At 45.1% G+C, this 27572-nt stretch overlaps 1 protein-coding gene across 7 annotated transcripts in view; it reads right to left on the reverse strand.

The window, feature by feature from the left end:
- STAT6 (signal transducer and activator of transcription 6) overlaps window positions 1-27572 on the reverse strand; it is a 1449539-nt gene that overhangs the window by 384845 nt on the left and 1037122 nt on the right. For all 7 annotated transcript variants that reach the window (XM_069653558.1, XM_069653564.1, XM_069653563.1 and 4 more), the window contains 2 exons: window positions 10514-10702; window positions 10163-10250 (listed from right to left, as the gene is read on the reverse strand). In XM_069653558.1, coding sequence (XP_069509659.1) covers window positions 10163-10250; window positions 10514-10702 — 277 coding nt within the window. The remainder of the gene's footprint in view (window positions 1-10162; window positions 10251-10513; window positions 10703-27572) is intronic.

Here is a 27572-nt window from a genome sequence, read left to right on the forward strand (position 1 = left end):
ACACCAACATTCCACCTAGAATGTTAGTGACATCACCGCCCTTCACCACAACACTCATAACCATAATCAATCCCACACAGATTATGACATATGTGTTCAGGAGTACACACTTTAGTAAAGTCAAAGGTTTCTTAGCACATTGATGAGGAAAGCTTATAAAGAAAAAGTGAAGGGAGGGAATGTTTCGTCCACACCAATTTAGTATATATATGCTTATGTTACTAAGGTAAGTGTGGACGGAGCCTGGCAAATGTGCAGTTTCTGAGACGGGTGAGGCGGGGGGGGGCCGTGTTGAGAAAAGTTGGTGGTTGCAAATACACTTTGTTGGGCATAGGGCAACAGAAAGCCTAAATACGCCTAAATAAGACACTTGTCGAACCTGTGACTTTTGGGCACCAGGGCCCCAATTGCTAGCAGGTGTGGATTTAGCAAGAACTAGGGACATAATCTAGGTTTTCTTGTGGTGGTACTGTTTTCTGCTACTTAACCTGCCTACGACTGGATCTAAATTTCTATCAGACAGTAGGGTTAGTCTCCTACTCCTCGCTCTCAATGGTGTATAATATTGGTATTTGTCATGTGGGTTAGTGACAATATTCCCAATGAACAATTCCAACTCTTTATATATTTCCTGTTTATTTGTTCAATGAGTGTTAAACAACAGCCAACACGTGTTTCGACCAGTAAAGGTCCTCTTCAGCGCTGTTACAATTATATCAGAGATTAAAAAAATGGATACAGTGGAAAACATCTATTGAAAACGATAAATTAGGACCAACATATGCACAATAGATATCAGCAATTATTGACCACAAATGTATACGATTTGAGCAAAAACCCAATGAAACCTGCAAATAAAACAAATTGTGCATCGGTTGACAAAGCCAGAATATGAAAAATAAATATAAAGTAGTTTCCAACTAAAGTGCAGAATGATGCCACGCCCAATGAAAAATTAGACAAAACAACATAGAAGAAAAATTAGAAAATCACAAAAGACAGAAAAAGGGATGAACAAATAAACAAATTATTCATGTCCGAAAATGCACAGTTCCAAAAATACATAGAGAGTTGAAGATTACTTGTGCATGAACATGCAAATCCCAAAATGCATGTCCCTGCCAAAGTTAGCACACGTGCAAGGGATCAATTCTAAACATTGTGAAGCCACACTGGAGTTTGGGGTAAAATAGTGAAATCTGCGCCAGAGATAACCATGTTAAAAAAAAATAGATGAGACTCATCTTTCCACCAATGAGCCAAAACAAAAGCTTAAAAACCTTGCAAAAAGTGATTGCACAACCAAACAAATTGTATCCACCATAACACAAAAACCTTGATATGGTGCAACATCTCATACTAAAACGGCAACACTTCTTACCACCAACTAAAATCCCTGTGTGATCTCTGTTGCGGTATGATTATCTTCATGGATTCCTTACTGGCAAAAAAGGCAAGACATAACTAAAATGAATTTTGTTAGTATAACCCAAGCAATATTCATAGTTGGATTATTGCTTTAGGACAGCATGGTTTTTGAGCTTTCCACCAGAGCTCAATATACAAGCAAATGGTTGATGTCTTACTGGTGCATGTTAGAAAACAAACAAATATATGGAAAAATCCAGAATAACATTCTTTGCTGTTACATTTCATCCATTGTGTGGTTACCGATCGCTCCTTTTAAAGGGTAAATAAATTACAGAACTGCGTTATCAATTGCCATTTTGGCTAATTATGTCAACCCATCTATTTAAAAGTTTGGAAACTTAGCGGGATGTTAGAATTTTAGGCCAATGGCTCACATGACCCCTCACTATTGACTATGCTGGCTGGGGCTTTTGTGGGTTAAAGGCCAACACCTCTGACAGGACGCAGATATATGTCCTTTGAGGAGTTGTCTGGTGACTTAATACATTTGGGAGCACTCATTACGTTGATGATTTGAATGTCTAGTATGTTATTTTTTTAAAATTGTGGGTGCCTGGGTAACCTAGGGACAGGGGGTCAACTGTCCCGCTGCCACCCGATCTGGACTTTGGACTATAATACGGAATGTGCACCCTATACAACGTACATATGTACTTAAAACATGTGTTGATTTTAGAGAAGAAACTCTGTTCTGGGGGGGAGGGTGCGATGGGGGAGTAGAAATGTAAGTTTATGTTTGAGGTTGCGGGTCGCTGGGGGACGAGAGGGATAATCACATGGTAATATGCTCTAACATATTCCAATTGTTATTGGTAACTTACTTACCTTGTTCGATAAAACTCAAAAACAGAATTTAAAAAAAAAAGAAAAGATTGGCTACCCAAAAAAACACACTTGTTAGTTGTTGAGGTAGCACGACTCTTAAATAATCACAACCTCAGGGCATGCAACGGCCATTGGGCTACGGATCAGCCTGCAAGGAAAACGTTTTATGGGCACAACGGCTCGAACAGAATAGATTATGCCATGGTAGGAGCAAAAGACTGGGATTTGATCACCTCGTTTGAGGTGATGGATCGCAGATAGAGTGACCACAGGCCAATTAAGTGTTATTTATCAGCTGTGCTAGGACATATGGCTGAGTCCAATGATTCTCGAGAGGTAACTTCAATCAAGACTATTGGCAAAGAAGAAGGGTTGTGAAGTGAGCAGAGGTGCTGAGTAAATAGTGTTTTCCAGAGATCTACAGCCTAAGTTTAGGACACATATCAACAATTTGTGATCTGATTGTGTGACCAGCGGCAGTAATGAATGGTTACGTTGACATGGTTGCAGTTTTACAACCTTTGTTTACTAAGCCAGGGTAAAAAAAGCAAGTCCAAGTTACATGCCTCAACATCCCAGAGATGGTACGAGGAGTGCCGATTTTGCAAAGCAAACATTGTGACATGCCTCAAAATGGATACAAATGCTGATAATAATGTTTTGTGGAATCGTAGATGCACTTACAAGTCACTGGTAGAACATAAGAAAAAACGTTTTCCAGGCAAAATGGGAGACCATGCAGGAGGCATGTGAGAATAATGATGCATGTGCCTTCTGGAAACTTGTTTCTGGCATAGAACAGGACGCTTTGTGTGACTTGAAATGTAGTATAGCACTGAATGTTTGGTGTTATCACTTCCAAAACTTGTATAAAGATTCAGAGGTGTTTGCTAACCAATTGAGCTAGGTACCATTGGAGGGCGATCAACCTGGGTACTCTACTGATCTTGTTGTGAGCAAGGAAGAGGTGGAAAAGGCGATTAGAGTTCAGGGAAAGGCGAAAGCGCCAGGTCCCGACTGTATACCATTAGACTTCTATAAAAATGAATTGAACATATGGGGCCCTACATTGACTAGAGTTTTTAATACAGCCATTCAGCAGGGTGTAGTCCCCCAGACTTGGTGGGTGGCAGTCATCGTGACTACCTTTAAGAAGGAAGCTAAAGACTCCCCAGAGAACTATCGCCCCACTCCTTGTTGGATGGGTCTGGGAAATTGTTGGTAAAATTAATCTTAAGTCACTTGCAAGAATCAAATGAGACTAGTGGGATAATTAGTATGCTACAGGTAGACTTCAGACAGCGAATAGGGACCGTCAAGCAGTGCCTCGGGCTAGACCTTATTGTCCGCATGGACACAGCCTTGAATAATAACAAGGTTTATGCTGGGTTTGCTGACTTGAAAACAGCTTTTGATTCAGTCCTTAGCAACTAGCTGTGACAGACTCTAAAAGGACTCAACATCCTGGCTGGTTTTTAGTCTATTATACAAGTATTATACTCCAATAATAGGGCCTCGGTACGATGGGGGTTGAGTGGGGAAAATACAAAGAGCTTTGAGGTGCAGCGCGGAGTAAGGCAGGGATGCATTTTGGCGCTGATCCTATTTTGTATTTACATCAATAATTATAGAGCTGGAGGCCAATAGTATGGACCCCCTGAGGGTGGGTAACTTGCACTTCCCTGCCTTATTCTTCACAGATGATGCAGTGCTGTTAGCAACCACTTCTATGGATATTAAGCACACCACAGCTATTTTTGTGAAGAAGTGCAGCAACCTTTGTTTGGCAATAAACAAAGGTAAAACAAAAACTTTAGAATTTAGACGCAGATCAGCCAAACATACAGATGTTAATGTAGAGATAGGAGTCATATCCTAGCAAGTTGACACACACACAATTACCTAGGGTTGTGTTTTGTAGAACATTGTACCTCTGGTGAGCATGTTATAAAAGCAACTAGAACCTTAAACAAGTCTTCCAAACACATGGGAGGGGAGTCTAGACACCAGCTTTAGAAATGTATAGATTACAAGCCACCTCAGCTCCAGCATATGGTGCACAGATCTGGGGCCACGCCAAATTAGGACCATTGAGCGTGGTAGAAAATCAATTCCAAAAATCTCTGTTGATGCAACCTAGTAACAACATAGTAGTGTGCCCAATGCAATACTGATATTTAATGTTATTTCATTCCCATTAAGCATCTTCTTTCCATCAAACCACTCCTATTTTGGGTTTGTATTTGGACAGCACCAGGGTTATGTGTGTTCGGGGAACTGCTGAATAATTATCTGGTACTGGAAGGAAGTCGATCAACCCTGTGGCTGAAACACATACAATTCTAGTGCATGCGATTGGGCTTGGGATCACTCTGGGAAAGCCCATCTAGCATGCCAGCACATTCTAAGACTGTGGTAAAAACAGCATGCAGATTGGACTACAGATGAACAATGGAGGCAGCCTGTGCAAGGCTTTTTTGTGACCAACAATATTTGGAGGGCAAGATAACTTTGCATACAAATGTACCTGGATGTTATTAATGAAGGCTGTGCCCGTGCACTTTTCTAGGACCTTAGAGCGGGGACGCTACGAGTGGCCCCCACTTTGTCTTGTTCTGCCCAAGCTACAAAGACCTGCGAGTGACATACTTAAAGGCAATTTTTTGAAAGGCATAAGAAGCGCAGAAGATGCAATGGACATATGTATGAAAAGTGATGACCTTAATATAGTGCTTCTTGTTGCTGGATTTTTGCACAGGGCGTGGTTAAGGAGGATGATCATGTGCCGAAATTGAAGGATTGAATCAGTTTGATGGTTTCATACTGTTTTTAAAAGGAATATTATTTTCCCTTTTATATGGTATGTACTTTGCTTTGATGGCACAACTGCTGAATACAACTATATATATCTTTGTTCAAACCGGTTTTCTTAGACCCGAAGGTTTGTTTGAGCTTGCTTAGATTTGTCAGGTTATTTTATGATTTATATTTTTGGTTGGTTTGTCGAGATTTTCTCACATAGACATTTAAGTCAATCCTGTGACACTCTATATGTTATTTTTTAGCATAGCTTTTTTCAGTATTTTGTAACTTTGTTCATTTTTTGTTTCTAAAAACAACATTTTTTTATCTTGTTCCCTTGAAAGTACATTCAGGTTAACAACATATTGGGTCCCACTTAACAGCCACTCTCCCTTTTAAACCATTATCTTTTGATTCCTGTATGTCAGCAGACCTTCTTAGAACCATCAGATTTTAATGTTGTGTCCTTGTCCTGTTTATTTTTAACTAATTGCCAAATATAGACACATTTTTTAAGGACTGGTACTGCAGGGACTATATATGTACGTGAGATTCTAGTAGTCTAGAAACGCAATTAAGACTCACATTATTTCACATCTTAGTCCTTTCAGCAACGGTCTCTGCGTTAGCATCAAATAGCAATACCTATTACCTTTTTGCAGGCTTGCACTAGTCAGATTGTTTACAAAGGATGCTCATGGGCACTAAGCACTTTATCGCTTTGTAATGATCTAACTGGGACTGATAGACATCCCAGTTAGATGCTGTTTTGCAGTTTTGCACAGGTCTAACTGTTTACCATGTTGCTTTGCATATTTGCACAGGTAGAATTGTTTACCATGCAAGTTTGTACTTGCATTATGCACTTTATTGCCTATTTGCACAGGTCAAACTGTTTACTATGCTTATTTATACTCGCACTAGGCACTTTATGATAGATGCTTGTTAGAGTCCTTATACACCTCTATATTAGTGTGGCCAGCATTTTAGTGATCTATACCCATACTAAGGCCATTTTAAATATGTACTATTTATTCTGTATTTTCAGCAAACATGGACAACATATCTCAGCGTTTCTTCTTTTTCAGACAATATTGACAAATAAGTAGTGCTACATCACTATGCTCGCATTCATGATGTGTACAGACGGCCATTGCGTGCAAAAAGCAAGGTGACTATTGATTATGTTAAACGTGGTGCACTATGCACAAATATGTAAAGGCAATAATTTGCTATATTTCATATTTGGCATTTTACACTAATTGTCCGAATAAATGTGAATTGCTAGAATATTTAGCAATGGAATTTGCAATCTATTGTGTCAAACTTTAAACCTTAGTCGACGCGCTACCATTTGCCAGTGTTAACATGTCTGCCGAGTTGGAATCATAGAGGCAATTAGCTTTTAATGGAGATACAAGCGGTCTGTTACCGCGAAACGTGTCGTTTTCTGCTGTTTTCCTTGCCATGCTGACTCAAATATAATAAAAGAATTGTCGGTCTGGGAGAGCCTTGGTGTTCCTGTCTTCTTGTAGAGAGTCATTCTGGCTTTCTCTACTGTTCTGTGGAGTACATTCTGGCAAACCTTTGCCTGGTCCCATAGTGGATCAGGTTTCAGAGTATTTCTGAACATATATATTTTCATATTTAATGTACTAAATTAAAGAAGTATTTTGATTGTTAATCAGACTACCAACATGGGGGTTGCTGCTCAGACCCCCTTGAGGCTCTAGACCCATTTCAAAAGAAAAGGTTGAAAAACTTTGACACCGTCCCTTTTTCCATCTTCCCCTCTGCTCAAGCGAGATCAGCTTCTGCACTGTATGCTGGCTAGGTGATTGACGTCACTGCATGCTTCTTGCTAGAGAAACAGCTATGATTGGCAGAACTTCCAAACACCCTTTGCACTTTTCAATTGCGTTCCACAGCAAGCCCTTTTCAAAGTCCCTGCACACAGTATTTGGGTGATTTCAAACGTCAACACATCATCCTTTTTATATATGCAGAGCCTTGAAAGCAAAGCACGCTTGTGAAAATAATGCAGTCTATGGCTTCTTAACTCATTGGAAAATATTCTGAAAGTTGCCACCACGAACGGTTCTAGATTTTACGAGTACCTTTACTGAAAATGACATGCGGCCCACCTAATCTACGTGTGTATAGACATCACTATTTGATACTCCAGGCTATCATGGGAATTTACATCACAAAAGGATTCCATTCCAAGAGACAAATACCTTAATGACATGTAATATATGAACAGTCACTGTGATTACAATATGTGGATATACAATGCTGCCCATACCCATGCTTGAGGTTTTTTATTTGGAAGTGTATACTGCGAAAGTCATTCACTTTTGGAGCCTACCTATTTGGGCCTCCTAAATAAGGCACAGTGAAATAGAAGGATGTTGACATAAACTAAGTCTCCTTCACCAATCAGGAACACCAGAAAGTAAGTAGTTTACATGTAGGTTTTATTCTCTTAGTTAGTACGTAGAGAAAGCACTGGGACATCCATCTGGTCCAGTATCTTAGGTCCAACTGCCATCAGTAGAACGTTGCAATCAAACCTACACCAACATTCCACCTAGAGTCTCAGTGACATCCCCACACCAACATTCCACCTAGAATGTTAGTGACATCACCGCCCTTCACCACAACACTCATAACCATAATCAATCCCACACAGATTATGACATATGTGTTCAGGAGTACACACTTTAGTAAAGTCAAAGGTTTCTTAGCACATTGATGAGGAAAGCTTATAAAGAAAAAGTGAAGGGAGGGAATGTTTCGTCCACACCAATTTAGTATATATATGCTTATGTTACTAAGGTAAGTGTGGACGGAGCCTGGCAAATGTGCAGTTTCTGAGACGGGTGAGGCGGGGGGGGCCGTGTTGAGAAAAGTTGGGGGTTGCAAATACACTTTGTTGGGCATAGGGCAACAGAAAGCCTAAATACGCCTAAATAAGACACTTGTCGAACCTGTGACTTTTGGGCACCAGGGCCCCAATTGCTAGCAGGTGTGGATTTAGCAAGAACTAGGGACATAATCTAGGTTTTCTTGTGGTGGTACTGTTTTCTGCTACTTAACCTGCCTACGACTGGATCTAAATTTCTATCAGACAGTAGGGTTAGTCTCCTACTCCTCGCTCTCAATGGTGTATAATATTGGTATTTGTCATGTGGGTTAGTGACAATATTCCCAATGAACAATTCCAACTCTTTATATATTTCCTGTTTATTTGTTCAATGAGTGTTAAACAACAGCCAACACGTGTTTCGACCAGTAAAGGTCCTCTTCAGCGCTGTTACAATTATATCAGAGATTAAAAAAATGGATACAGTGGAAAACATCTATTGAAAACGATAAATTAGGACCAACATATGCACAATAGATATCAGCAATTATTGACCACAAATGTATACGATTTGAGCAAAAACCCAATGAAACCTGCAAATAAAACAAATTGTGCATCGGTTGACAAAGCCAGAATATGAAAAATAAATATAAAGTAGTTTCCAACTAAAGTGCAGAATGATGCCACGCCCAATGAAAAATTAGACAAAACAACATAGAAGAAAAATTAGAAAATCACAAAAGACAGAAAAAGGGATGAACAAATAAACAAATTATTCATGTCCGAAAATGCACAGTTCCAAAAATACATAGAGAGTTGGAGATTACTTGTGCATGAACATGCAAATCCCAAAATGCATGTCCCTGCCAAAGTTAGCACACGTGCAAGGGATCAATTCTAAACATTGTGAAGCCACACTGGAGTTTGGGGCAAAATAGTGAAATCTGCGCCAGAGATAACCATGTTAAAAAAAAAATAGATGAGACTCATCTTTCCACCAATGAGCCAAAACAAAAGCTTAAAAACCTTGCAAAAAGTGATTGCACAACCAAACAAATTGTATCCACCATAACACAAAAACCTTGATATGGTGCAACATCTCATACTAAAACGGCAACACTTCTTACCACCAACTAAAATCCCTGTGTGATCTCTGTTGCGGTATGATTATCTTCATGGATTCCTTACTGGCAAAAAAGGCAAGACATAACTAAAATGAATTTTGTTAGTATAACCCAAGCAATATTCATAGTTGGATTATTGCTTTAGGACAGCATGGTTTTTGAGCTTTCCACCAGAGCTCAATATACAAGCAAATGGTTGATGTCTTACTGGTGCATGTTAGAAAACAAACAAATATATGGAAAAATCCAGAATAACATTCTTTGCTGTTACATTTCATCCATTGTGTGGTTACCGATCGCTCCTTTTAAAGGGTAAATAAATTACAGAACTGCGTTATCAATTGCCATTTTGGCTAATTATGTCAACCCATCTATTTAAAAGTTTGGAAACTTAGCGGGATGTTAGAATTTTAGGCCAATGGCTCACATGACCCCTCACTATTGACTATGCTGGCTGGGGCTTTTGTGGGTTAAAGGCCAACACCTCTGACAGGACGCAGATATATGTCCTTTGAGGAGTTGTCTGGTGACTTAATACATTTGGGAGCACTCATTACGTTGATGATTTGAATGTCTAGTATGTTATTTTTTTTAAAAAGGAAACAAGTTATGCTTTATGCTTATCGACATTGACTGTATTTTAGTAGTGTAAGTTCTGTTTTCAATAAAAACGTTTTATTTAAAATAAAACAATATTATTAAAACTGGATTTTCCAAATATTTCGATAAATAGCCTTGCACACTTTCCAAAAGTGAAAAAAGAAATGCAAAGTAGATGGATACAAGACAAGTTGTTAATGAAGGTGTTTTGGACGCAGGTGCCATTGCACAGGCTGAGCTTCTCGTAGGAAAAGATTTTGCCAGCAAGTGACTGGTGCACTTGTGAAGTTCAGAACAAACCAATGTTAAAGGACCATAGATTATGTGGTTTCATGCCGTTTCAAGCCACAGTGAGAAACAGAGCGAGAAGACATTCCAGGCAACCTGGTTAAAGGACCATAAATTATGTGGTTTCAGGCCTTTTCTAGCCACAGTGAGAAACAGAGCGAGAAGACATTCCAGGCAACCTGAGCACTTAGGATAAGACACACATGACATACTTGACCCTACTCACCAAGCTCTTGAAATTTGTTCCATAGACTTTGGCACTGGGGTTCTTCTCCATTGTGGCTGTGTTGTTCAGAATCTCACCAGCACATTCACTGATAGGACATAAACAGATAAATAGATAAAACAAGCAATAAGAGGAAAGTAGACTCAAGAATATCGCCCCCCGGCCCTCCCAGGCTTGGGAATGTCAGACTTCATTTGTTGAGATAATGTAATAACATTTTAAGCAAATAGAGGTCCCCCAAATTCCTGCAGTTTTATCTTGTGACAGAAGCACCTCCAGAATATCATCTTCCTTTTCATCCACCCAGAACCTTTCAGGTACCCAAGATTGCTTCCGAGGAACCTCACTTACGTCCAGGCCTCGATGACTTGGCTCTGCACCATCTCCCGTGCCTGCTTTTCCGTGATGATGGATGCCTTCACTGTGGGCATTTTCACCTGGTTGGCTAGTAGTTTTGGCCCCAGCAAAAAGCGCACACTAGCATGGAACTTGGTTTGGGTTTTCAAAACCTGTGGGGGCTGCTTGTCCACCAGTAGAGAGCTAAAGGTCGGTGGGAGGAACAAAGAAACATGAATGGTTGGGAAATAAACATTTATTTATTTATTTATATTTATATAGCGCGCAAGCAGCCCAGGTGCATTGAGGCGCTGTTACTTGCAATAACTTAGTTACATGGTACATATGATAGCGATTGTTGACACATTATGAATAGTACAAGAAATCATACTGTTGTTACAAATATTGCATTTGGTCGTATATTACAAACATATATGATAAGTATTCGTGCTGATGTGTCGGTCCTTATGTGAAGAGGGTAGTTTTCAGTGTTTTGCGGAAGGTGGTGAGGGAGTCCTCGCCACGGATAGTGGGAGGTAGGGCATTCCAGTGGGTGGGCGCGAGATAGGGGAAGCTGGATCCACCCGCTTTTACTCTTTTTACTAGTGGCACAGAGAGCATGTTGGTGTACGGGGATCTGGTTGGCCTGGTAGTGGAGACAGGGTGGATCCTTTGAGAAAGGTATGGAGGAGCAGTGAAGTGAATGCACTTGTGGGTCAGTGTCAGGGTTTTGAATACGATCCTTTCCTTTATTGGGAGCCAGTGGGCTAGTTTTCTGGCTTCAGAGATGCGTTCTCTTTTAGCAATGCCTTGAGCTGCCCGGAGAGCATTGTTCTGTATTACTTGTAGTCTCTCTAAGTTTTTGTTGGAGGTTCCTAGAAAGAGTACATTGCAGTAGTCTAGCCTGGAGCCGGTGATGGCTCTGGCTATGTTGGTGCAGTTCTCTTTGGATAGAAAGGGCCTGATTGCGTTGATAAGTTTAGCATGATATGCAGCTGCGGATGCTATTGCGTTGACTTGTCTATCCATGGATAGGCTGGAGTCCAGGTAGACTCCCAGAGTTTTGACAGAATCGGAGACCGGGATTTTAATGGAGTCAATGGTGAAGTGGCTGAATTGGGCATCTAGGTTTTTTAGCGTGTCGGGGGAACCTACCAGGAGGAGTTCCGTCTTGTCAGAGTTGAGGCATAGTCCGTTGTCAGCCATCCAGGCTTGGATGGTGTTGTAGAGGTTGTTGAGGGTCAGGGAGTCGGTGTCATAGTTACCTATGAGAGTGAGGAGGATCTGGGTGTCGTCGGCGTAGTTGGGTGTATGAGATGCCCATAGCATCGAGGATGAGGAAGAGGGGTCGTGTGAAGATGTTGTACAGGGTGGGGGAGAGACAGGAGCCTTGGGGTACACCACAAAGTATAATAGTTGGTGATGCGGCGGCTAGGTCAGAGAATACTTGCATGGTTCTGTCTTGTAAAAAGGAGGTGATCCAAGCTGTGGCCTCTCTTTTCAAGTCAAGTAGGGCGGTTTCGGTCCCGTGTCTGGGGCGGAAGCCAGATTGGCGGAGTCCAAGGAGTTTGTTCTCTTCAATGAAGTGCTGGACCTGCAAGTAGGCTGCTTTGTCCAATATTTTGAGGAGGAATGGGACAGTGGTGATAGGTCTGTAGTTGTTGGGGGAGGTGGGATCGAGAGTTGGTTTTTTCAAAAGAGGGCGGACCCAAGCTTCCTTCAGGGAGGCGGGGACTTTCCCTGTGGTAAAGGAGGCATTCACAAAGGCTGTTAGGAAGGGCGCTAGCGCTTCCGTGCAGTCTTTGATAATAGAGGCTGGGCATGCATCACCTTTGCAGTTAGAGGGCTTGATGTTCCTCATAATGTTGATGATGTCTTTTTCTTGGATGGGTTTGAAGGAGAAGGGTAGGGGGGGATCCGGGGCGGGTGATGGGATAGGGATATGCCTACTGGGTAGGGCTCGTTTATTGGCTAGTATTTTGCTTTTGAGGAGGCTTAATTTGGTTTGCATGGCCGTTTGTATTTTGTCACACCAGTCTTTGTCTTTGGTGAAATTCTGGGGGGCGGGAGTGGATGTCTCGAGCTCTCTGAAAATGGCGAAGATTTCTTTTGTGCTAGATTGGGCTTCCGAGATTCTGGATTCAAAGGATTTGGCCTTTGCTTGGGTGATTGCCTTTTTGTATTTGGTGGATAGGGCTTTAAAGATCATCTTGTCTTTTTCAGAGTGGGACGTTTGCCACTGTGTGAGTGCGGCTTTTTTCTCATTGCGGAGTGTGAGGAGCTCAGGGGTGAACCAAGATTTGGAATGGGTAGTGGGTTTGGATTTGCGTGGTTTGAGAGGGACAATGGAGTTGATAGCTGCTTTGATGGCAGTATCATAGGTTGTTGCGAGTGTTTCTGGGTCTGATGAAAAAGGTGGTCTGAAGGCTGGGCCTTGGAGGAAGGGCAGTAGCCTTTCCTTAGTGAGCTGGCGGGAGCTTCTGGCAAGGCAAGGTGGGAGCGGTTGAGGCAAGGGGGCAGCAGGGGAGCTAGTGGTGAGGATGCTAAAGGTGATGATGTGGTGGTCAGACCACGGGGTGGGATTGTTACCTGTGATGAGTGGGCAGTTATGCTGTGCTATCCAGTCGAGCGTTCTGCCCTGAGTGTGAGTAGGGCTAAGGATGGTGTTCTTGTAGCCTAGAGCATTGAGGGCAGCGTCAAGGGATTTGGCTGCTACGTCCTTACTATCCCGGAGCCCTAGACTGACGTCCCCGAGGAAAATGGCTTTAGACTGTTTTTTGAGGTTGTCAGAGAGGAGGTGGATGAGAGAGGCTTGGAAGTCTCCTGTTGGGCCTGGAGGGCGGTAGATGGTGTGCACAGTAATGGTGCAATGGGGAGAGAGGGTTATTTTAACTTGGAGGTAGTCGCTGTTGTTGTTGGTCAGGGATTTCTCTATCTTTCTGATAGAGAGCGAGTCTCTGGCAATAATTGCTACACCTCCACCTTTGGAGAGGCGGTCTTGTCTAGTTATGGAATAGCCAGGGGGTAGGGCGAGGGATAGTGCCGGGCCGGAGGCCTCATGTAGCCATGTTTCTGAGATCATGAGTAGATCTAGGTTGTGGGAGGTTAGGAGGTCGTGTATGTCTAGGGGGTGGGCATTGATGGACCTAGCGTTAATCATGGCGCATTTCATGTGGGGTTCAGTAGTGCCTGAGAGGGGGTTCATGATGAGAGAGGGTTTGGTGAAGGGGGGGTTGAGCTCTGGGTGTTAGGGGAGATGCACAACCCAGATTTTACACTGGGGGTCACATTTTCAGAGGTGGTGGACACATGTGGTATAGCATTTGGCACACTAGCATTCAAAATGGTGGTAGAAGAATTGCTAATAACAGATTTTACACTGGGGGTCAAATTTTCAGCGGTGGTGGACACATGTGGTATAGCATTTGGCACACTAGCATTCAAAATGGTGGTAGAAGAATTGCAAATCACAGATTTTACACTGGGGGTCACATTTTCAGAGGTGGTGGACACATGTAGTATAGCATTTGGCACACTAGCATTCAAAATGGTGGTAGAAGAATTGCTAATCACAGTTTTTACACTGGGGGTCACATTTTCAGCGGTGGTCGACACATTTGTAATCACATTGGTTATGGAGGTGGTATAATTATACGAAAGGTTAAGTACTTTGTTGGTGGCTGTGTTGGTAGTACTTGACGTGGATGCAGGCTTTGAGGTTTTGCGGAGGTGCCTGGCCTTATCAGCGAGTGAGGAGGGTTGTACAGTGCGTGAGCATAGCCGCGTATTACGGCTGCTTGTGGGAATGGGCTGTGAGCTGAAGGCGGCTTTCAAAGTAGGGGCGCGCAACCTGAATCGCCTTGAGGTGTGCAGGGGTTGGAGAGAAGCTTGCAAGGGTAGAGCTTCTTACCTTCTGGGTGTGGCGTAGGTTTCGGGCAAACGGCAGACGAGCAGCGAAGAGCTGCAAAGAGCACAGGAGGCCTTTTCTCCTGGCCTTCTCTCGTCGGCTTCGCTTCTCGGCCCTCTCCCCCTCCATTTAAAGCAGGAGGGGAGGGGCGGGCAGGCGGACACAGCAAATGGGAGCCTGGGCCTGCGGCGGTGAACTGCGCGGCAGCAGTTGTTGATGTCTAGGTCTCCATGGCAACGGCATCCATTTTGTGGCTCCTCCAGGCGGCAGGGATTTCCTCGGAACACACGGTTGTTCCGAAGGAAAGGAGAACAGCTGATGAGGCATCCAGCTGGCGTGTGGGGAAACGTGCTCGCAGCGGAGCTGCAAAGAGCACAGGAGGCCTTTTCTCCTGGCCTTCTCTCGTCGGCTTCGCCTCTCGGCCCTCTCCCCCTCCATTTAAAGCAGGAGGGGAGGGGCGGGCAGGCGGACACAGCAAATGGGAGCCTGGGCCTGCGGCGGTGAACTGCGCGGCAGCAGTTGTTGATGTCGAGGTCTCCATGGCAACGGCATCCATTTTGTGGCTCCTCCAGGCGGCAGGGATTTCCTCGGAACACACGGTTGTTCCGAAGGAAAGGAAAACAGCTGATGAGGCACCCAGCTGGCGTGTGGGGAAACGTGCTCGCAGCGGAGCTGCAAAGAGCACAGGAGGCCTTTTTTCCTGGCCTTCTCTCGTCAGCTTCGCCTCTCGGCCCTCTCCCCCTCCATTTAAAGCAGGAGGGGAGGGGCAGGCAGGCGGACACAGCAAATGGGAGCCTGGGCCTGCGGCGGCGAACTGCGCGGCAGCAGTTGTTGATGTCGAGGTCTCCATGGCAACGGCATCCATTTTGTGGCTCCTCCAGGCGGCAGGGATTTCCTCGGAACACACGGTTGTTCCGAAGGAAAGGAGAACAGCTGATGAGGCATCCAGCTGGCGTGTGGGGAAACGTGCTCGCAGCGGAGCTGCAAAGAGCACAGGAGGCCTTTTCTCCTGGCCTTCTCTCGTCGGCTTCGCCTCTCGGCCCTCTCCCCCTCCATTTAAAGCAGGAGGGGAGGGGCGGGCAGGCGGACACAGCAAATGGGAGCCTGGGCCTGCGGCGGTGAACTGCGCGGCAGCAGTTGTTGATGTCGAGGTCTCCATGGCAACGGCATCCATTTTGTGGCTCCTCCAGGCGGCAGGGATTTCCTCGGAACACACGGTTGTTCCGAAGGAAAGGAGAACAGCTGATGAGGCATCCAGCTGGCGTGTGGGGAAACGTGCTCGCAGCGGAGCTGCAAAGAGCACAGGAGGCCTTTTCTCCTGGCCTTCTCTCGTCCGCTTCGCCTCTCGGCCCTCTCCCCCTCCATTTAAAGCAGGAGGGGAGGGGCGGGCAGGCGGACACAGCAAATGGGAGCCTGGGCCTGCGGCGGTGAACTGCGCGGCAGCAGTTGTTGATGTCGAGGTCTCCATGGCAACGGCATCCATTTTGTGGCTCCTCCAGGCGGCAGGGATTTCCTCGGAACACACGGTTGTTCCGAAGGAAAGGAGAACAGCTGATGAGGCATCCAGCTGGCGTGTGGGGAAACGTGCTCACAGCGGAGCTGCAAAGAGCACAGGAGGCCTTTTCTCCTGGCCTTCTCTCGTCGGCTTTGCCTCTCGGCCCTCTCCCCCTCCATTTAAAGCAGGAGGGGAGGGGCGGGCAGGCGGACACAGCAAAAGGGAGCCTGCGGCGGTGAACTGCGCGGCAGCAGTTGTTGATGTCGAGGTCTCCATGGCAACGGCATCCATTTTGTGGCTCCTCCAGGCGGCAGGGATTTCCTCGGAACACACGGTTGTTCCGAAGGAAAGGAGAACAGCTGATGAGGCATCCAGCTGGCGTGTGGGGAAACGTGCTTGCAGCGGAGCTGCAAAGAGCACAGGAGGCCTTTTCTCCTGGCCTTCTCTTGTCGGCTTTGGCAATAGTCTTTGTTCAAACTAAACACACATGGTCCAGCGCAATACCAAATACATGGCTGGCTTTGGAAACACTTCATGCCTTTACGTGAGAGAGGGTGTTGTGTGTGGTAAGATATTGTGACTAATCTGTGACTAATCTAAGGATGTTGCCCCTTTGCCCCTAGAGAAATCGCAGACAGATGGACTGTAACAGAGGAATGGGCAAGTCCACCGTGGTCCAAGGACAGAAGAGAAGGTCAAATGTCTTGAGGCAGGACACGTAAAGGATCAACATGATTGGCAGCAGACCAAATCATTGTGATGATAGAGAGACAGTGGAATGCATGTGATCCTTAGCAAGAATGTTACTGCATTTTTGTAGCATAGTTACGTAACAGAATTCTAAGGAAGCAGGAGCAAAGCTGCCAGGATGTGATGGGCCGGTTTGCAGTGTAGGATTGCCCCTTTGGCCCTGGAGAGGAGGTTGAAGACTGGAGGCAGATGGATTGGAGATGCTGACAATAGGCTGATGAGTTCCCAGTACCAGTATTGTCTCTGGCAAGCCCGAGCAACCAGGACCAGTTTGCAACACTCTCATCTCTAAACATGTAGACCCATTGGGATGAGCGGAAACTGAGGTAATGCGAAGAGAAACTTGTTCGCCTACTGAAATGCAAACGCGTCTGCCTGACTTCCAACTTGGGGGTACCTGCTGGCAAACGCACTGCATTTTGGATTTTCCTTGGTAGTTAAGAGGTCAAGCTCCGGAACACCCCACATCTGGTTGTGTCAGAGTTCCCACTTGTAGCAGGAGCATAGTTCCCTGCTGAGGGAGTCTATAAAGAATTGTGTATGCCTGGCAGGTGAAAGGGGGAAAGGAATATCCTGTGTGCCAGGGCCCACCTCCAGAGGGGTGGTGATTGGGTGCTGCTTTGCTTCAGTATGTAAAACATTGTGGTATTGTTGTCTGAACATCTGAACCACCTTCCCCTGGAGATAGAGAAGGAAGGACCTAAGAGGACATTGATGTGCAACAGTTATTCAGATGGAGACCACAGGTCCCTGGCATGATAGCTGCTGGTGTATGCTCCCCAGCTCTCCAAATTTGCATCAGCCGTGACTGTGACATGATGTGTTGGGGGTTGAACAGGAGCAGCCTGAACGAGATTAATGGGAACAGAACACCAGCACAGAGCGTTGTGGCCAGGGTGTGCGAGTGTCAACTTGTTGTCCCAGTTGCCCGAGACTTCCATCGGGCGTCCAGCACTGTTCTTGTGGGGCTACTGAGGATTTACCTAATTTCCTGTTAGTCTGCAATATACTACTGGACTTAAGGAGGCAGTGGCTGCGTGGTCATTTTAAACGTAATACTGTTAGATCAGTCTTTGAGGCAATGTTGTTCATCTCGTCTTGTGATGTCCACTGATCTTCGTCTTTGCCCTGAACTTTCCACATTTAAGAGATCTCGAAAAATGTATCTCTTTAATTCCAATGACTAAGCTCCTTACTTCTTCCTGTCTTCTTTGGTTTTCTAGACTTCCGGTTTCTCCTCTTACATGCTGCGCACTGAGGCCCACAGGCGGGTTGCGCCCTATAAACATTTAACATTATAGGTGTTTTGTCTCATCTCTGTCAGTACCTAAAGGCTTCTTTTAAACGGTTAGGAAGATCATTTTAACTTAGCCTAACTCAGCAAGTTTTATGTATAGTAATTTGGCCTCCACTGTATTTAAATTGTTGCTCAGATTTGTATGTATTTTAGTCTATTTTTAATTCTTTATATTTATATGTTTGACATGCTTATTTTTATTACTTTGTAAATGGCGAAATCCGAAAAAAAGTGTTTAATACTACTACCTGAAGAGACCTCATCCAAAGACGACAGTGCTGTATAAAGGTAATGAAAGAGGACACCATCCCGAGCAGAGATTTCAAAGAATGGACTGATGAGATTGTCTTCCATGAAAGCAGGTTGGTCTGCTGACTGGGTAGCCATGCAAAAAACTGTGCTTAGGTGTGCTACCAGGAACAGAATCTTCCTGGAAAGGCAGAAGCAGGACTTGTGATTGATGGAGAATCCCAGGGAGGATAAACAGTATATCGTTGTCCTTGTGTGATGTAAGGTTTGAGGAAGGTAAGGAGCTCTGATCAACAAATCATCGCGGTACAGGCATACGTGGCTGTCTGCTTGACAAAAGAAGGCCACTGTTGGGGCCAAGCATTTTGTGAAAACCCTTGTAGCTGTGAGACAGGCATGGTATTAAGAGATGACACAGACAAGTGAAACAGTTTGAAAACCTTTATTCTCAATGGTCAGGATGATATAATGCCTAACATGCCCTAACTCTAAGATGGGAATAATTCCCTACAGGAAAGCAAACTAAGGAAAGTCTATGTGTCAGTCCAAAATAAAACACTGCCTGTGTCGAAACCCATGCTTGCCCTCACTTCTATAAGAAAACAGGGTGTATGGGATTTGGTCAACTCAATAGTCTTCAAAGTAAAGTTAATGTGACAATGGAGCTCTTCCGTAATCCCCTTTCCCAAGATCTAGACACTCAGGTAATGTTTGAAGTAAAGTTAGCGTGACAATGGAGCTCCTCTGCAGCTCCCTTCCCCGAGTTCAAGGCACTCGGGTTTAGAAGTTTCACAGGAATTACTTGGCAATTCAGATTGGCTTGAAAAGAAAACACAGTACCTTTTACCTGTCAGGATGTACCTCTGCAACGGGTCTCTCAGGCTTCCCTCGCCCCCCGAGCCAGACCCTCTTGATTGTTCTCCCAATCACAAATGCTCATTTGGTTCAATGTTGCCTCCTGTCAAGTACCAAATATCAATTCAAAAAGTCCTACTAGAAAATGGTTACTCTTCCCTTGGTTCCTGGTGGGACTCCCTTCCCCACTCTAAAACAAGTTATTTTGGTTTGTAGCCTCTGTACTTCATGTAGCTCTCTTTCACAGTTAAAGCTCCCCTGGTTGTGGTGTAGTTGTCAGACCGCACAGTCCACCCACTACAGGTTGCCCAACCAGGTACCTTACTTTGTTTGAGCTCTCCTGTTCTCCTTGTGGGGTCTCTGTGGCCCTCCTGGATCAACCTCCTGCCTGGGGGCCACCCTGATGCTTTTCAACATTTTCTGTTTAGTGGAAAGTATTTGTGGGGTTTCTGCAGCCCTCCTGGATCAACCTCCTGCCTGGGGGCCACCACAAGGCTTCTCAACACTCTTGGTTTAGTAGAAAGTTTTTCTTTTACCTTTGGGAATTTTGCTCCCACTTCGGTTTTTGCATAGCTCCCCCTTTTTAGGATCTCTATTATCCTCGGTTTTCAATGCTGCACACAGCTCCCCTTTTCACAGGAGAGTACTATTCAGCTACAGAGTCTTTCGACAACGTGTACTCCTGCACGCCACCACTCTGTTTGTTTGCTTGTTTATTTATAAAGCGCTCCAAACCGGGCGCATTACAAGAGATTTTCAGCTTATAAATTACAAGATACATATTGATGCAGGTATGCAAGCAAGTTACAATATTTACACATTACAATAACAGAGAACAATAAAACATGTTAAAAACAAGATGCAGACACAACAATATGAAGTACAAGGTTTGGGCTGGGAGTGTCATATGTCATTAGAGCATAGCCAGCTTTTAGTGTACTTCCTTAAACTGGAGAAAGATTGGTCTGATCTTAAAGTTGTTGGTAGGGAGTTCCAGAGCTGGCCAGCCATAACAGGAAATCTGCTGCCCCCCTGCTTTTTTTCAATTTGAATCTAGGGATTCTTAGGCAAAATGTATTTGTAGTCCTTGTAGGTCATGTTGAGGTGTTTTTGACATATTTTTCCACTAGGTATTGCAGGGCTGAGTTATTTAGACATTTGTGTGTGTAAGGGATACGGTTTTAAACTGAATTCTGTCCTTAACAGAGAGCCAGTTAATCTTCCTTCTGGCCTCCAGGATATGTTGTCTTCTAGGAATGCTTAATGCTGTTCTAAGTGCGTTGTTTTGTAATATATGAAGTTAGTTGACAATATATTTGCAAGCACCTAGCTAAAGTGCATTACAATAGTCAAGCTTACAGAGGATTAAGGCTCTAGCGAGGGTAATGCAGCTCTCCGTAGAAAGAAAAGGTTTACAGGCATGGATCAACTTGCAGGTGTAAGCTGTTGCTGATGCCATGGTGTTAACTTGCTTGCGCATGTTCAAAGACAAGTCTAGGTAGAAACCCAAGGTTTTTATCTCCTTAGCCACTTTGATGTCAATGCCATCGATTCTAAATGAGAGATATTGATAAGATTAGCCGGTGATCCTAGAAGCAAGAGCTCAGTCTTTTCATCATTCAGGCATAGCCCATGTGAAGCCATCCAGGCCTGAATGATACCATAGATTTTATTGACTAGTTCCAGGTCTTTATCATAGTCGTCAGTGGTATAAGGATCTGGGTGTCATCTGCATACTTAGTGTAGGTGACACCCAGAACGTCTAGGTAATCAAACAATTGTTTGGTAAACCCATTATACATCGTGGGCGATACACAGGATCCCTGTGGTACTCTGCATGTTATATGTGTGGGGTCAGCTGAAGCCGATGGCGAGAACACTCTCATAGACCTATTATTCACAAATGATTGGATCAATGCTGTTGCTTCTGAGGAGAAGTGTGCTGCTGTAGACACATGATTACGAAGCACTTTATGATCCACCAGATCAAATGCAGATGACAGGTCTAAAAAGGAGTAAGATTCTTAATTTACCTTTGTCTTTCAAGTCGTTAATCTGGTTTTTCAAGTCAATTAAGGCTGTTTCTGTGCCATGTTGAGGTCTGAAGCCAAATTACCGGAGCCCTAGCAGATTGTTAGTTTCTAGGTACGATTGTATCTGGATGTAGGCTGCTTTGTCGATGATCTTTAATAAAAAGGGGACTATGGTAATGGGTCTGAGATTTGTTGGGATACTTTGGTCCAAGTAAGGTTTCTTTAACAGGGGTAGTACCCAGGAGTCCTTCAGATTAGTAGGGTCTGTGCATGTTTTAAATGACGAGTTAATTAAGGTGGTGATGAAGGGAGCCAGGTCACTGGCCACTTCCTTGATTATAGAGGCCGGGCAGGTGTCTCCCTGACATCTCGAAGTTTGAGTGAGGCTATGATATTTTCCACCTCTGAGGTGGAAACTTGGGTGAATTTGAAATGCTGGAGAGGTTAATTTGTATCAGCAGAATATTCTTCGTCAGTTTCACCCGATGCATCTTTCACCATACACGGTCGAGCAATAAGATTGTCCTTTTCCGCAACTGGGTGGGAGGGGGGAAGGGAGGGGGCTTCTGGATGAGCTGTTATAGGGCGATCCTTTGTGTAAGCCCCAGGCGTCCTGGATTTCCCCATCTGGTCCTGGGCAGCCTCGGCTTCACAGCTCTACTGTCAACTCGTTCAAAACACTGAGTGCTTGGGTACTTTTCATACTGTCCTGAATACTTGACAGGCTGCAGGTGTGCATGATTAATGTCCATTGCCTGACCTTATCTGGTCTCGTTAGTGGGACATGGAAAATAATGAAGAAGTTGATGTCCTTGATCTGCATATTCTTCTCAGTACTATAATGGTGTTTCTCATAGGAAGTCTGTACTGCTCTTGACTTCCTCTGCTTCGTCACAGTACTTAAGTGATGTTTGGGGGAAAGAGTAGAGTTTACCTGAATACATCCTATGAAGGCTGAGGGGGGTTTGGCTAGGCAACTATCAAGGAAGGGGGATATCATTTCTCATCATCGGGTTTTCCCTTCCCAACCCCCCCTGAGGATCCTCCAGGAATAGGTTGGGAAAGACCCTTCGGTTTTTCACAGAGTGAACTTGAGGCCAAAGGGTAGTGCCCCGGAATGATAGTACAGGCCTGCCCAGAGGAACCTTCTATGGCAATGATGGATAGGTACATGGAAGTATGCATCTTCCAAGTCCAGTGAAAACCAGAAATACCCTTGCTGAAGTTGGGTGAGGATGTGTTGAAGCTTAACCATCCTCAAAGTTTGTGGTCCGAATTAATGTGTTCCGACGAAAGTCAAGAATGGGTTTCCAACCGCCTGATTTTTTCCTAACATGAAAAGACCTGGAATGCACGCATTGTCCCCAATGAGTGCAGGGAATGCATTCCCATGGCTCTCTTGGAGAGGAGTGTGAACATCCCGTCAACTTTCCATCTTCTAGAATGGAGACACTTTGGGTGGTTGGCTTTGAAATTCCACGGTGTTGCCATGTTGGAGTAAGGACAACACCCAGTACCTTATTACTATATTATCACTTCTTTACCCTGACACGTAAGCCTGTGTTCGATATGGTCCATGAGGTGAACAGAACCTTTTCTGAGTATGCTTGGGTGTCAGGCACAGATGTGTCCTTGGTGAGTACTTGGCATCAAGTGTTGTTTCCAAATTGTGACAGTTTGTGACAGATTGTAACAACGAGGAACCGAAGGGAGGTAATTTAAGATTGAAAAACAAAGAAGGGGAACAAGCGGAAAGTTAAAGTCAGATCTGACACTGTCCGTGCTGAAAAAGGGACTGATGTGGGGCGTCGGAGGGCGGGATGTTTCCACGCCCGAGGCCGCGCCCCCACGCGCTACACTAAATTTAAAGGGGAAGCTCAATTTTTCCACTGCCAAAGGTTCCCCTACCGTCCCCATGTTAAGGCCCACTCGCAAGGACGGAGGAAAGGGGATGGGACGTATGAGTGGCAAGTGTGAAAGACAAGTTGCTGATCTTGAATGGACAATGTGAAAGCAAGGTGGTGGAGGACGATTTACACCACAGAATACAAGTTATGGCTAAGCCAAAAGACTGCCAATATACAAGTTGTCGTAAAACCCCAAAAGACTCTCAAGCAGAGTAATACAGCAGACACTGATTAATGACACAGTTTCAGGGAGACGGAGCTTGTGTTGGACAAAGGCTTGACAGAGTGTCTGAGATACAAATTATATCAAGGCCAACCAAGGAAACTTGTTAAAGAAAGTGGCATTACATGGTAGAATATGATACAGAATGACAAAGAAGATGCCCAAGTTAACAACTAAGTATCATAGGTCATTGGTTGTGTGACCTGTAATGGGAGAACCGTGTGGTTCAACAACGGCACCTAGACCGAGTGACACGCTCTTATATTTTGCTACAAACTAAGGGAAAACTATGAGCATCATGATGTGACAAGGGTATTGATTGCGTGAGCTGTAATAGGCCGACTGTGTGGTCAGACAACTGTGCCGAGACCGAGTAGCTCGACTTGGGAAAGAGCCAAGACAAGTCGAGAGACAAAGGCTGTTTGGTACAAGTGCTGAAGTGAAAGAAAGCATCTGTTCAAACTGTTACGAAGTCTAAAGGTTTATAAAGTGAGAAAGTATTACCGAAAATCAAGATCTCCTGGAACTTGGGGAAGGGAAAACCAAGCCTTTTTGTGCAACTATTTGCACATGGGGAAGGAAACCCCAAGATATCCTAACATTGTATTGTACTTGGGGAAGGCAACCTCAAGATATCCTAGAATTGTGTTGCACTTGAGGAAGCGAACCCCAAGCCTTTTTTTGGAACTATTTGAACTTGGGGAAGGGGAAGTTGAAAACAAGCTAGAGCTGGAAGAAGCTCAAAACTTTATTTTGCACACTGTTTCTTTTAGCGCTGCTAATATCCTTACACATTGTATATTTTTAGTTGTGAGAGTAAGTATAGGTTTTGGACACAGAAAGACTTACTGACACAGACTGTCCTTAGTTTATTTAGGTAGGGCCATACTCCATGCTGACATTTGAAATAAAATACTTTAGTTGAGAAAAGTTAATCTGTTGTCTGTGTCTTGCTTCATGATGCTTTCACACAGCACAATATTTAAATCACAGGAATGGAAAGGAAAGTGGGGGTCAAAGTGAAGATTTTAGTGGCGCTGGATGAAGAAATATTGGAGGCTATTGCTGGGATCAAGAAAATGGGGAGGGGGAGTAAAGGATGATGGAATGTGGACACCATGGAATTGAGAGCCGCTGGCCCTGTGGTTTAGAGGAACCACTGCCAACACATTGGCACATCTCTAGGTTGGACTACTACAGGCTAGACTACTGCAACAGCCTCTTTCTAAATCTGCCTGTTTCTACTCTCTGCCCTCTGCAACTCATCCAGAACAGGACTGCGAGACTTGTCCTTGGCCTCAAGCCCTGGGATAGTATCTCACCAGCACTGAAATCTCTGCATTGGCTCCCAGTGGCTGCAAGGATTAAGTTCAATACCCTCTGTATTGTCCACAAGACCTTCTGGGGCCTAGGTCCTTAATACCTGCAATTCTCTCTTTGTAAATACCTTGCTAGTTGAGCTCTTCGCTCCTCCACCTCCACCTCCACCTCCCTCAGGGTCAGTCGATTCTCCAAGCAACGAGTTGGTGGTAGATCTCTTTCTTCGGCTGGGGCCTCCCTCTGAACAACCTCTCTGCCTCTCTGAAACTTGAGGAGAACCACCTTTGGTTCCGGAAGCACCTCAAGACCTTCCTCTTTGCTTCTGCCTTCTCTCTTCCTCTCCCATGCTGATTTCCTGTCTGATACTGCACTGGTCACCTGGCTACCCTCTGATTTCAGGCCCAGGTCCCTGCCTGCCCAGTTGCACACCCGCACTGCCTCCCGGCATCCCTTGCACTTGGGTCTGTTTCTGCAACCCTACAGTCCCCCTACCTGCAGTTTTGGACACCTGCTGTCTGCACTTATCCTTGCACCTGCCCCCTGCTGACCACACTTCCTGTTATTGTTATGATCCCATGTAAAGCACTGCCCCTTCCCCTTTCCCCTGGCACTTTTCCCCTCCCCCTCCCCTGCACTTGCGCAATCTCAATGTCACTTGGCCTAGTAAGATTGTTGTCTCGGTCCTCCCTCTGTTCCCCCTTCCTTGCCTCGTCGAGCCTTGAAACACTGGTGTATAGGCATCCTACAAATGCCATATCATACCATATCATTGTTCATGAGTTCAGTTTTGTTAAGAAAAAAGTTTCAACTTTTTACTTTCTATGTTATATTTAACATCTGGCTTAAATCATTGCTAATCCACCACTGCCTTGGGCCAATCTCATGTTTAAGGTAATTAGTAGAACCTTTGTTCTGTTTGGACTCAAGTGGAGGAAAGTGGCATCCATCCAGTTGGCACCTTTCACCACGACCGTCATGTGTTGAGTAAGGATGCTAGCAATGTAGGTTAAGAGTTGTCCTTGCATTATAAAGAACCAAGGGTCGCGGACTAGGCGATTACTGACTGCACAGGCAGCTTTATTAATCCAAATAGAACACGGTCTCCAAGTTAACTTTTTTCAAATCAGAAAATAGACTAGTTAGTGTAGGGTTGTTGGGCTTCGATTTCTTTATTGATTAACATAAAAAGTCAATGTTCTGTGTAATTTTTCTAAATTGTGTACTGTGTCCATTGAGAGTCAAGCAGTCTTTCACACGAATAGGCTGATCTTACTAAAAACATAATTCCATCATAAATTAAAAGTCTGCCGGTATACATTAAAAGTGACAGTAATTCCAAGATGGCCGGCGTGGCGTGAGGACGCACTTTGGTGAGCTCCTGGCCGGGCCTGATTGCACAAAGAAGAAAATAAGCTAGATGAAAGGCATCAGCAGAAGAAACAAAATGGCTAATCCGTGTCCCCAAGTGAGAAAGAGTTGCTACCAGAAGTGAGCCAAGAACACCCACAGAAGACGTGTAAGCACAGACGGACACGCCAAGCCAGCCGAGGGGTGCCGATCCGGGCGCTGGTGAGGGGAGGTGAAACATGCTAGGAAGAAGCAGAGGTCCACCAGCTGCGTTGCAAGGGGGCATAACAGAAGTGGCCCCCCTCCGACACCCCAAGAGGAACGAAGCGGAACAGCCCTTAAAGTAGGCGGGAGACTCCGTTTGGGGGGGCAATACACCACACAGACGTAGATAGCCCCCGGAAAATCTGCAAGGACGTATCGCATGAGACAGGTAAAGTAGATGGGAGTAGAAGAAGTGGAGCGGTGTATGGTGAGGCCACGGATACATAGCCCGACCCCTGGGGGAGAAGAATACAGACCCAGCAAATGTCCCGAGCAACGACGGATCATACAAGCCCAGAAAGCCACTGGTGACACACGGAGAGAGTATCCAGCAAGGTCCCATGAAACAAGGGACGACACAAGCTCAGCAAGCCACCAGTGACACGTGGAGAGAGTCCCCGAGGAGGACACTGGCCGACGGAGCAGCCTACAGAGGAAACAGAGTAGAGGATCGACCAACAGAGCGATTCCCCACGGACGGAGGAGCCCTCACGCCGAGAAGGGCCATGAGGGAGAAGACGCCCAAAGGAGAGACCAGCTACACTACAGTGGCAGGGGCAGACGGGAACGAAATCTCGCCACGAGAATCTGAACGGACAAAATTCCAGAGGTGAGGAGAGGTACGGGTGGCTGAGGGGCATAAGCACACCAGTAAACACAGAGGCCCGACCCCCTTCCCACTGGGGAAGCTAATAAAGCCAAGAGAGGGGAAGACGTAAGGAGAGGAACTCCTAGCCTCACATATACAAACAGACTGGCTGAGAGCCCCATCGAACGGCAGAACACATTAGAAAGCTCTAGTAGATGTGGATAGCTGGGGGCCCGGCAAGCTCAGTACCGCGGAAACACACTAAAAACAAATAAGCGCCTAACACCAGGGAAGAGAGCGAACGCAGGGATACACATCTGCCGCACTATACAGATCAGGAACTTCGCAAAAGGCCGATCAGTATCCCGGGAAGAGAGGGCCCAAGGCCCCCCCAGGAAGGCCAATAAGAAGGCACGGACAGAGGAGCCTGTGACCCTAACCAAGTATTCGCGCCCAAGGCCCCTCAAGTGTTGAGGGGTGGGCAGAGATGGCTAACAAAGGCACCAAGAAGGAAGAAGCTCCAATTCCCCATAAAACAATGGGAGATTATAGAAGGAGCAAAGCCTTGGTAGTCCACCCCCCACGATACAACAGTGCTTCGCCACCTTGGTGGGGGATGTAACTCCAGAGGACATACGGATAGATCATGTACATCGTGTGGGCCCAAAGAGAAGTGGAGAAGGAAACAGGCCCAGGGATGTACTAGCGGTGCTCTAGCATCATACAAAGTGAAAGAGGACATACTGAAAGCTGCAAGGGGGCAAGAAGCAATAAAGATAAACGGATCAGAGGTCAGTCTGTTCCAAGACCTGGCAAAACCCACCTTACAGAAAAGTAG

This window comes from Ambystoma mexicanum, chromosome 3q, assembly GCF_040938575.1.
Source record: "Ambystoma mexicanum isolate Mex_15411 chromosome 3q, UKY_AmexF1_1, whole genome shotgun sequence".
NCBI classification, from domain to species: domain Eukaryota; kingdom Metazoa; phylum Chordata; class Amphibia; order Caudata; family Ambystomatidae; genus Ambystoma; species Ambystoma mexicanum.